Raw genomic sequence first — 12,909 nt, 5'->3', positions numbered from 1 at the left:
TGTCTGTAGAAGCATTTTTTATGATTATGGAGAATGGGGGCAATCTGATCAGCTGTTTTAAAGAAGAGTCTGGTAGAATAAGATACTTTGCACCCATTAAAAGTAGTAAATTATACACAGTTCAATAGGTGTAGTATAAATACTCATATACTTGCGTGTACAGAAGTGTGTATGTAATTCATAGTTTGGCTTAACACGTAAGCCAATCAAAAGTGCAGACCTTGTTTCCTATTTTATTCTGGAGTACCAAGAAGAGATGATAAAAATAACTGCACTTGGTTTAAGAAGGCAGTAGTTGGAGTGTTGAGAGAAAATCAGGTTAGCGGGAAGAAGGGGATGTAGACTCCCCTGTGGCAGGAAAGAAAGGATGCCAGGAAGGGCATCCACAGAGACTCGAGAAGGAAAGCGTCTCAAGAGCCAAACCCAGTTCATGAACAAGGTACAAATATGAAACTGCGGTAATGGGGATTGCGTTGGCAATGAAAGGGCTGCCACTGAGAGACAAACATACTGGAGAGGGGACAGGGATGAAATAGTGAGTCAGTCACAAGATTCATGTTGATGGCCAACAAGCACTAAGGGAGCACGTCCTGTGCCAGGAAAGAAGGCCAGCATGCAACCTGATTCTCTGCAGAGGTATTCTGTGACCCAGAAGACAACTGAATGGGGCCATTGAATAGAGTGCATCATGGCTCTGGCTGGGAAAGACATCTATGACAGAAAGGACAGAGATACTCAGGACAGTGTCACCGCCAATAATCGTGTGCCTAACTGTCTCTCTAACAGTCCTAGAATCCCTAATGGGCAAATACAACCTATTGAACTGTATCTATTCAAATCCCATTTCAAAACACCATAAACTATTACACATAATATTTAGTTCTACCTTACCTTTAAAATAATTTGAATGCAAATGAATCCCTTTTTTATACCTGTATGAATTTACTTAAAATGATGTAAAAAAATCTCCTGAGTAATAAAAGTTAATGCTCCTTCCCCAAAAAGGGATCTGATACACAGCTGTACTTTCTTACAAGCTATAAATTTAAAACAACTTTTCTTATTTTTTCTTTAGATAGCAAGAGTTGTGCACTAAATAAAAGGTGTAATGTAAATGTGTAAATTGTTGTAACTATTTACCTATTCCCTAAATACCTCTCAGATTCATCTTCTCTTCTTCAATCCTGACACCATTGTCCTGACTTAGGCTCACATAATCTTTCATAATTATAACAAAGTCCTGATATTTCCTGCTTCCAGTCACATGTCCTTCAAATCTGTCTACCTGCCTCTTGGCAAAATGATGTCTCCAAGACATATCCACTGCAGTGCAGTTCTTTTCCTGTTTTCTGACCCCTATTGTCATTAGCACAAAATTTAAACCCTTCACCTATCCTTCAGGATCTCATTTATGTCTTTCTAAATGTAGTCATTAATAACTGTAGTGAAGAAGAAGAGAGGGAGGATGAGGAGGAAGGCAGAGAGGAGAAAGAGGGGAGGAGGAGGAAGAAGAGGAGGAGGAAGGAGGAAGATGGAAAGGAGGAAGAGAGAGGAAGAAGAAGGCGAGGAGGAAGAGAGAGAGGAGGAAGGAGGGAGGAGGAGGACGGGAAGCAAGAAGAGGAGGGGGAGGAGTGGGAGGGCCTGAGCATTTGCCAGAAGATGTTCTAGGTGCTTCACACTGATACCATATTCTTCACATGGGCTTTCCCCAGAATCTAATCATGCTGGCACATTCATCGCAGACTTTCTCCCTCCATAACTGTGAGAAATAAATGTCTTTGTCTATAAGGTACCCCATCTGTGGTATTTTGTTATGGTAGCCTGAACGAAGTTCAAATACTTAAAATCTTTGAAATTCTCAGAGTTGAACATCAACAAAAATACTCTCTAAGGAGCTCAAACTAAAATTAGGTACTGAAATTATGTCACCACAGAATGTATTTGAAATATAAATACATCTGTGTATACATATGAAGACACGGACATATGCCCATGTATTCATGTAAGGATTCTAGGGAAAGCTATTTTAATCTTTCCAATGGAAACCGCATGGATGAACTTTTCAGAGCATTTGCTTATAATTTCTCTAATCTGTATGCACCGTATAATACTTTCTCAAGAATTTGGTCATACAAGTTATCGCAAGGTTTACCTGAGAAAGCTTGAATTGTGGAAGGTATATACAATGAAATACATTAATAAATATCTCATTACTGAATTAATTTTTATTGACCCTCTACTAGACTAGTATGGCAGAAGCAGGTACACTTGGGCGTTTAGAAATCTGCTTCTCCACTAAATTGAGTCTTCTTGAGGAAATTTTTTTAAGATTTATTGTTTTTATTTTAGAGAGAGAGAGCAAATGAGTGTGGTGGGGGGGCGGGGCAGAGGGAGAAGGAGAGAGAATCTTAAGCAGACTCCACGCCCAGCCCAGAGCTGGATTCGGGGCTTGATCCCAGGACCCTGAGATCAGGACCTGAGCTGAAACCAAGAGTCAGATGTTCAACTCACTGCACGACCCAGACTCCCTGAGGATTTTTTTTTTTAAACTTTCTACTTAGAACATACTACATAGCAGTTTCTCTCTCTCTCTCTCTCTCTCTCTCTATATATATATATATATAATTATTATATATGTGTGTCTATATACATTATAATATGTAATAAAATATATATATACACATAAAATATTTATGTTTTACAGTTATTAGTTACAATTAATATATCATTTAATATATAATATATTAGATAATATATTAATACAGAGTATATATTCAATAATAATATATAATGTATTGATATAATCAAGAAAATTCTCTCTATATAGATAGATTTATGAATAGATTTCTAGTGTTCTTTTTAAGTTGACATTCTACAATATGACAAATTGTGATATTCATGACCCAGCTTCCTATGGTAATTATTTTGAACAAGCAATTTTATGTTAAGGCTCCACATACACTGACACATATCACATGATTATATAATAATCAAAGCAAAAATAAGACCAGGAGAGTGTATACATCACTAGGAGGATTGATGTTTCAACCAAAAAGGAATTTATTAACTAATCTCTAACTGACATTGGAAATTTATTTTAGTTTTCTATTCTAGCTTTTTCTTAAAAGTTTGCCAATCCAGCCAAACATACAGGTTGAGGTGTATCAGCACTTCTTATCTAGAATTCTGGGTTAATGCTTCTAGCAAGTGTCATTGTCTGGATACCTTTACATAACTGTTCTTCTCTCTTACGCTCAATATGTAATATACCTTCATCACCTTGTGCTTAATCGGGAAACCCCCTTATTTGGAATGTCTCCCAAGGAATCAAATTAAGCCTAATTATACTTAATGGCAATGACTGCTTCTTAATTTGGATGGCAATTCTGCTTAATTGAGATGCCTTCAGGTGTCTAAGTGGTGCTCTAGTAGAGTGTTGGTGTGTATGAGTGCATCAACCTGCAATGTCTTGTTTCTTCTCTGAACATTTCACCAAAATAAAGGAAGAAAGGCAAAGAATTTACGGAAGCAATAGAACACAAGATTCCTGAAATATAACGTGCTAATTGTGGAGTGTTCAGAATCAACAAAATGTATATGAAATCATGAGAAATATCTATGTAAATGTATGCAAAGATGAGAGAGCAAAGTGAAACTCCTAAAATGAGAGCAATGTGTCAATCTAAACTGCATGCATTCATTATTTTATTGATCATCCTGCAGTTTGGCCAAGTTGAAAAATCAACTTCAGAACGTCAAAGAACACACCTCAAGCATTCTAACAAATTTTAGGCTGCTGGAGTCTGGTAAAACAGGAAAGTAACGGGATCTAAAATAAACAAGATATGAATCTGATGATCACCAAAACCTCTTCCGTTGACATTTTGCTTGTGTGAATGTGGGAGACACGCTGGTTACCATAACCAGCAGCCCTGCCTTCTGGCTTCCAGGTAATTATTTCCTCAGGCTCCCTGGGAGGTGGACCATGGATGTTTGACTCAGTTGGACCTGAAGGAAAGTCTGCTAGGGATATTCTAGAAATTTTCTTCCATTTTTGAGAAAGACATGCCTCATTTCTTCATTGACCATGATTATGTCATAGCCATCTTGTGACCTGAGGGGGGCGGTCATTATTACTGCCCTGGGTATGGAACAGGAAGAATGGGAAACACCTGAATCCTCAAATGCTCCTGAGCTCCTGAATTAAACCTGGAATTTCGATGGCTCTACCCTTTTGTTATGTGAAATAGTGTTTCTTAAAAACTTCTTCTAACACCTACAGCCAAAAACATCTATTGACACACTGAATAACCTATTATTTCATTTCCATGGCACCCCTCACAGTGATAATGGAATGCATAACTGCATAAATAAATGACTCTTCTTACACAGACAAGAGCTAATGAAGTGCCATCATACTGCAGTGAAAAGACACCCATGTCCTCATCCTGCTGTAGGAGCAAAATAGCTGTGAAATCTTTAACAAGTACTTTACGTTCTGTGGACCTTGGTTTCTCGCTTATCAGGTAAAGGGTGTTCAGACAATAGGAATTCTAAGCTTCCTTTTAGATAGAGATTTCATTTATTCTAGTATGTATGGGAAAGAAAGAAACTCTGATATATAGGTATATCTGTAGTATAAAAATATTCATGATTATTCATATATGATCTGGATTTAATTGGATTTTGAAAATACTGTAAGGGTTTTTATCGAATTTCCTGAAGATTAAGCTAGGAGCCACTGCCTGTCCTATCAGAACACCATGGGTTTACTGCTTCTTCCATACAAAAGACTTCAGTACTTTAAAGCTCTTTACCTGACACTTAGAATTGCAAAAAATCCCTATCATTCATTACAGTGGAAGCCCACTCCAAACTCCAACTGACACTGAGAGAAAAATATGCCATCAGCATGACTCTCTTTGACTCTGTTTGCCTTCTCTGCGTGACATCATGAATATCCCAGATCTCAGCAGCTAACAACACACTTGAGGATTCCAAATTTACCTCTACCAGTTATATCCGCTTGAATGAATGCACAGCAGGCACCTCACTCTCATGGTGCCTAAAACCAAACTCATTATCTCTTCCCATAAACAAACAAACAAACAAACAAACAAACAAACAAAACTGGCTCCTGAGGTCCTTTCCCTGGTTCAAGGTAGGGAGAACCTTTTTGAACCAAACTGGAACAATTTGGTGAATAAAAGAAGGTCATTATTAATAATGGTGCAGGAACTGCAGGTGTCCCCAAAGGGGCTGGAACATATGTTCATTCTGGTAAGGGCTTCGCCACCCACCTCCAAACCCGACTCTTGATTCTCTCGATTCCATTACTTTCATAGTTACTATTACAGTATCCTTGAGAGTTGCCATGAGAGTAGATCTTGAAAGTTCTTACCACAATAAATTTATAACTATGTGAGATACCATATGTTAAATGTTTTGATACACACACACACACACACATATGTGTGTGTGTGTGTGTGTATATATATATATATATATATATATATATATATATATATAAAACATTATATACCCTAAAGTAAAACAATACTATATGTCAATTATATCTCAACAAAACTGGGGGTGGGGTAAAGAACATACACAGAACCTCCAGAACCAGTAGGAGGCAATCAAATGAAGAATACTGACTCTATATTTAATCCTAGACTGACTTTCCAATAAATGTGGATATATATACACACAGTGGAGCATGAACTTTCCAATTCAAACAGCAAACTGTGAGGGTGCATGACATTTGTGAAGTTGTTCGTCTTAAACAGTCATCTGAGTCAGAGTATTGATAGCATCAGCTACACCGAGGAGAAGGTGGGAACCTTACCTTGTCTGGATCTGTTGTGGTAATGACCCACACACAGTGCGCATTGTCTTCATACTGAACTGGGTAGTTAGGGGAGGTGATGACACCACTGGGTCCACGCAGATTTGATCCACAAGTTCTAGCTAGAAATACATAGAGATGGTATTATTTTCTGCAGCATTTTATCGGTGTGGTGAAGACATAACAGAAACATGGGACATCAAATCAGCTATTCACTAATTATGATAAAAAGTGGTTCATGAACTCAAGTTGGTAAGGGAAGTTTGCTAAGCCACCAGGACCCTTGTTTGGTGTCTGCAATGTTAAACTGAACCCAAGGCATTACCATTCACAGAATGACCACATTCCTGATATCATCATGGACAATGCCAAATCACATTGGTCCATCTCAATCCCACTCTGAGTCAGAGAATCTGCATGCACATTTGGCTGGACACGGATGGAGGGGAAAGCAAGTGCAGGGGAGCTCCAGAGACGCCCACTACGCCCTACGCTGTAGGACAACTTCATCTTTTCCACTGTAAATGAGGATGGCGGGACAGATCCTCTCCAAAGTCTCTTTCAAGCTTTAGGTTCTATTCTGCAATCAACTATGCAAATTTCTTTACAGCACAATGCAAACAGCAACTTCAAATAGAGTCGACAATTTAAAAAAAGAAAATAGACATCGTGACTCTAAAAGGAAAAAAGAAACAACAAAAAAACTACCTTAAATTGAAAGACCAAGCAAATTATAGAAATGACATAACCCAACGAATATGAGTGTTTTTTTACTATAAACCAAGTATTTCAACTGACCTCCATTTTAAGAAAGGAGTTGTTTTTTTTTTATCAACTCGATGGATAATTTTTAGAAATCAAATGTCAGCCTGCAATGCAACGCAGTCCTCACCTTAATAATTTGAACTGGGTTTGAGAAAAGAGCAGGAGAAACTAATTTCACAAGAAAGAACTAATGTAAGGGAAGCTCTAGTTCATTTTCCTTAGATTTCCTACCTCACAAACTGATTAAATTGTCACCCAACAAAAGATTATCCTAGTCAGGATCCGTTTTGTCTTTACTCTTTTTCTTGGCTGAGCACCCATTACAGGTGGGGCACTGTTCTGGGAGATTCAGTCACAAAATTGAAAGAACAGGATTCTGAGTTCCAAAGGCCATCTTATCTCTGAGGGGTCAGGAGAACCCATTTCACTGAGCTCTCCCTAACTGCCCCCAGGAATATACACTTCTTGTCCTAATATCAACATAACAATAACACAACTTACACCTGTTCCTGATCATAGTTCTTTACTCTATTGAAATGACTAAGTTACAGATCTATCTTTCCTACAAGGTTGAGAATTTCTTGACCTTGGGAAAGCATCCTTCTCTTATCGTCAGCACCCTATCCAGTGTCTACAATTGCGGACATAAAAATGTGAAGAGTAGACAACTTTTCAGTTGTTCGATACTTACTATGAAAATAATTAGCTAAAAATTAATTTACTACACATTGAATAACAAAACATGGGGTATTCAACATTTAAAATATTGGCATTTACTTTGCAAATGGACAAGCTTTGCTAGATAAAGATGCATAAAAGATGGTCTGGTTTTCAAAATTCAGCAGGTGTGTCCTGGCTGGCAAGGTCCTCCAACTGAGAGCGAACTGCGCACAAACACAGCCACCTCTGTATTCAGTGAATCTGGTTTTAGGAACATGTTCTCAGAAAGGACATGAGCTCCAGATGTGAAAGTCTCCTAAACCACCCTGTTAACAGCATTCATCAGAAAATCGTAGAAGGAAAGTTATCGTCGTTAAATGTTGAGTTACAATATCTTTATCTTCCATGCTCATTCTTTGTTAAATTTCATACTGCAAAGCTGGTACAAGGATAATGTCATGTGACTTGATAAATATTTTTGACTTAATTTCGAATTAATAGTATCAAAGTGTCATTCTAAGTATTTCAAACTTCAAAAAAAAAATCTGAAGAGTGAGTGCAGTGGGGAACTAATTTGTTACATTCCCACTGACAATTTGTGCCCATCCAGCCATTAGCCCCAGCTGTCACTCTGCAGGAAAGTTCACCAAATCTGACATTCCGTCAATGGCCCTGTGTCCCACTTGTCTGCTTTGAAGCTTGACCCTTAACTTGACTTATTCAAATTGCCTATCAGCTCTCCGTGAAATTCATCTTACCATTGCTTGGGGAAATATGATTTTTAGTGATCATATATTTTTGTGAGATAACCATTAGTAAAATATTTATAGGAAAGCAGCACGTTTCCTAGAGTTTCATGCATACTTAGGACTGTGTTTCACATAGAGTGAGTGATGAATCCAGTATCCTTGGAGATATTTTTCACCAGAAATTGTCAGGTTAATTCATAAAATAATTTTTCTTTTTCTTTTGTGTCTTAGAAATATATTTCCATTTTTGCAATGGGTTTTTCTAATCCATTAATTTTAACTATTTTTACCCATACTTTTAATCAAGCCATCAAAAAAATAGTAGAAATGAAATATGTGGGAATAGTTAGGGCATATTCTCTGTTTTGATAATTAGAACAATTCCTAGCATTTGGTAATTTTCCCCATAAATACTTGTAGTTTTTAAAGAGTGTAATGACTTTAAATAATACGATCTAACTATAATTATTTAATTCTAATCCTCTGCTTTAGGAACCTGTTAAAATTTTAGCTAGTATCACAGACTTTACCCTTCTAAATCTTTCCCATCCTCATCATCTGCTTCTTCAGCAAATGACGATACTACCATCATCACACCAGTTATGATGCATTAGGTGCTGCGTTCTGTATCAAGGCCTACTAATCACAGATAACTCTCAGATTTTCCACTGGAGACCACTCAAAGTTCAATCATCTATGTGCAGAGTCTTTATTGAATAATAATGATGTATTTTGAATTATCGTGATTTCTATGGATTATTATCCAGGTGCACACAGCGGTTGCCATACAGACTGGGTGTTATCTTCTGAATCTCCTGCAGACAGTCTCTTACCTGGGGTTTTCTCTCTATCCTGTGGTTCTGTGGCAGGTTACACGAAAGGGCCAGTTTCCTGAATTTTAGAGTCAAGTAAGCCACACTTCTTGCTGGTCATACCCCATAATGTCCTCCTTCTCAGCTTCAAGCATCTGAAGGCTAATTTGCTTCATATCCTCTGTATACCATATGTCTTTTAAAAACCTAATCTTTCTGAAGAACAAGAAGAGCTAAGGAAGAATACAGAAGAGCCTGAGGGACGAGAGAGGAACCAGGACTAAGAGCTCCACTGAAACGTGTCCGATGGGCGAGCATCCTGTGCCGTAGAGCCACGGGAATGTTCAGGGCGTGTGCTTCTGCGCCCAGGCCCCTCCCCAAGATCATGTTCTGTAAGAACATGAGGGGCCAGCCTGCAGGGCAGGAAGAATGGGAGTTGAGGGGGTCAGCAGGGCATGCAGAACCTTCTAAAGGAGGGTCGTTGGTATCAGTTTATCTGCAAACCACATCTGTGTTGCTTTGCCAGCAGTTTTTCTGCTGTAATTGAATAGGAACTCGACTAATGTTGCGGACATTCACAAAGCCATGCTATTATCTGATTCAGATGGTTAGAACCCTGAAGAGTTGTCACCTGGCCTGTCTCTTTCCACTCCCGGACTCTGCTGACTCCCCAGGGCACACTAGGAATGGATCATGTAGCTTTTCAGACAAGTACAGACCTGTTAGCTTAGCAAAGCTGTCGGGATGATGGCAGAGCAATTGCACAGCACCCTTGAGGGAGGGGGACTTCCTCCCTGACACTGGCTTCCATGCTAGACAGGCATTCAGGTAGTCTGCAAAGTATTTCATTGGCCAACATACTTAAGTAATGATGATACTTTAATGTCAAACAAGGTTTTATAGCAAGATTTTAAAATATTCCCATAATTGAAATATGTTTATACATATTACGCTTGAACCACTTTCCACTCATGGTAAGGTCTCTTTCTCATCAAGATTTTCCTGAAATACAACATCTAATATAAAGTAACACAGACTTAAATGCTTAATAAATGGCTTTTGGGAATCACCGTGACCTAACGTACAGCTAATATTACTCATATGGCAGTGTTCTAAATTTGTAAGCTCAAAGTTTACTTATAGGTCTTATGTTTTTAAAATTAAATGAGAATTCACAAAATGATTGTTGAAAATATACCAAGAGGGAAAGTGGACAGGGAGAAAAAAACTGATTTTGAATGCAAATATATGCCATTTATCTCTTTAATCAATGAATATTTATTAAGTACAAAACATATTTGTTTCATGTAATTTATCTTATGTGAAGTAATAATTTGTCTACTTATGTAAATTCGGTTCCAGGAATCTGTGTTGTTCTATAGTAACTATTTAATTAATCAAGGTAATTGGAGAGGAATATTTTAATTGACTAAATTTAAATGAAGAAGTTACCTGGACTCACATCTGAAGCACGTTTCAAATACATTAATAATATATTTGATACTCTGTTTCTTGTATGTTTTTAGGAGAAAGCATTGTTTTCAACCACAGCTTTTATGTTTATTTCCAGATTGACAACCAAAGCAGAGAACATATGTCATAGAGTTTAAGAGTTGCTTTTCTTAATCACAGCTGAGTTCCAAGCCTGGTTTATGCAGTTACTGGACGTCTATTCTTACTTTATTTCATTTGCCCCCCTCAGTTTATTCAATGAGTATAATAATCCTATCTCCACCTGTGATTGCTGTAAGGACTGAAGGAAGGGAAGCAAGGAAGGCACACAGCACATGGCCCAGCACATCACAGGCTGTGTATTACAGAAATACATGGGACACGCTTATTTTGAGTAGGGCATGGTATCAGGCATGGACAATATAGCAGAGAGAGAACAAAACTGAGACCTTGCCTTCCTTGGGCAATTAAATGCATAAACACATGTTGTCTAATCTAAAGTGGACATAGCAACTTTCTAGAAAGGTCTGAGTAAGTGTTGGGGGAGTATCTGGAAAGAGCTTACTAGGGAAGATGGTGGTCATGGAAGGATTTTGGAAGGACAACACACTAGACGAGGCTAAGTCAGAAACTTCCTTATTATGTTCTAGGAACATAATCGGCATCAAATTAACATTAGCATCCAACTCATTTTATGTCAACAGAATTTGAGAGTAACATACAAATACATAGCTTTATTATTTCCAATAACCTAATAAAGAAAAGACAAAAACATATTTTTCAGTCAAGTGGCCTTCAGCTGAAAAGTATAAAACCTTGGGAGTCTAGAAGCAACAAGAGAAAATTTTCCAAATTCACTGGAATTACAATAAAAGTTAAAAGTCGGTATGTCTCTTTAAATCTCTGAGGTCACAGCTATCTGGTAAAATAATCAATATTCAAAATATCATCTTAAAAGTTATTTAAAATGTAATCTGGCAGAACGAAGAGTCCTCGTTCAGGTATAAGTGGCCTTTTGACTACTATTTACAAGGTCATTTCTGCATGAACAGAGAATATGGGTAGGAAACAATAAACCATAAAAGTTCTTGGTAAATGACAACTTAATAAGTTGAAGGTAATGCTTAGCTAACCTAACCTGGAGTCCCATGGTAATAGCTTTAGTCCATGACCCCCCGTGGCTCTAATTGGCTTCCGTGTAACTGCAGGTACAACTGCAAATAATACTTCACTTTTCTTAAGTGCTCTTTCAACCCAGTGAGCAACTAAAAATATTAGTTCCACAGATCAGAGCACATGAGCATTAAAGGAAGTTCTCTCAACTAAGCCCCTGTAAATATTGATGGAACATAATGCCAAGCTGAAACATTTTACTTAAAAAATAAAACTATGTCCTCTTCCTTTGTTCGATTGCTTACTTTAAATCTACTGTCATAGATACTTCTGGTAGTTTCACACAGCGCATAATATTTTCTCCTGTGAAAAATCATAATAGTCATTTTCATCTCTCTAAATGCAGGAAGAAGAATTTCAAATAAAATCTCTTGTATAATTACCAAGCTTTGACAACCATTCCTCTATTAGGTAACAGGAGGAAAAAGTAATGCCCCCAACATCCTCAAAGCTAATTAGCTAATGTAAGCGTTGCCTAAGGACGCCAGTGTCCAGATGTGAAAGATCACTTCTGACTCACTGTAATTGATCAAATGCTTCCACCAGATATTCCTTCTCTAAAGGAGGCGCGATAATTATTTAAGAGTTAGAGACCCTTCATGAAGATGGGAACCTGGAGAACCAGTCCTTAATTCACCTATCTGAAATCTCATAATGGGTGCGAAGCTCAGACCAGGGGCATTTTACTGCATTTGAGGGATGGTTGAATTTAGAACATGCTGGCTGATGTGATCAACATAAGGGCTCCTTTATTTTTTTTAATTTATTTAAATTCAATTAACTAAGGTATAGTATACATCATCGGTTTTTTTTTGATATAATGTTCAATGATTCATCAGTTCAGTATAATACCGTGCTCACCACACCACATGCCCTCCTTAAGGGCTTCTTTAAAGGTTCAAAATGAATCAAGAAAACCCGAGCCATGATGTTCTCTTCTTACATACTATTTATTGTGGTGATAGCACAGACTGGAAAACACACTCAGAAAGTTGCACTTGCCGTTTGGGACCCATCGACAGCTGAGTAAGTATTCCTGCAGCCTGTTTTGGGTAATATTTGAAAAATCATTAAGTTTCATGGTAGCCATCTCCCCCTACATTTTAGATATCAGAACCTATCTTTTTAGAGAAATAGTTACAAAATCTCCCCTTTAATTTTTTTTTAAATTTCCACTTTAAAAATGTTTTTTTTTTTTTAGCTCTTTTGTAATTGATGAGCCCATCATTAGAAGCAAGTAGACGCATTATTTATTTATTTATTTATTTATTTATTTAAATTATTTAAGGGGGGGGGAAGGGCACCCCCTGAACAAGGAGCCCGATGCGGGACTTGATCCCAGGACCCCGAGATCATGACCTGAGCCAAAGGCAACTGCTCAACTGACTGAGCCCCCCTAACCCCCCAGGGCACTATTTGAAGGAGGGAACGATGACAGACTTGGAGTTCC

General features: G+C 37.8%; 1 protein-coding gene across 1 annotated transcript in view; it reads right to left on the bottom strand.

The window, feature by feature from the left end:
* The window catches only part of CSMD1 (CUB and Sushi multiple domains 1), a 1,583,970-nt gene that overhangs the window by 536,426 nt on the left and 1,034,635 nt on the right, over positions 1-12,909 (bottom strand). The window contains exon 10 of the mRNA XM_048226225.2: positions 5,849-5,970. Coding sequence (XP_048082182.1) covers positions 5,849-5,970 — 122 coding nt within the window. The remainder of the gene's footprint in view (positions 1-5,848; positions 5,971-12,909) is intronic.

The sequence above is a fragment of the Ursus arctos genome, unplaced genomic scaffold (genome assembly GCF_023065955.2).
Source record: "Ursus arctos isolate Adak ecotype North America unplaced genomic scaffold, UrsArc2.0 scaffold_27, whole genome shotgun sequence".
Taxonomy (NCBI): domain Eukaryota; kingdom Metazoa; phylum Chordata; class Mammalia; order Carnivora; family Ursidae; genus Ursus; species Ursus arctos.
The sequence above is the reverse complement of the archived record's forward strand: the minus strand, read 5'-3'. Positions and strand labels throughout refer to the sequence as shown.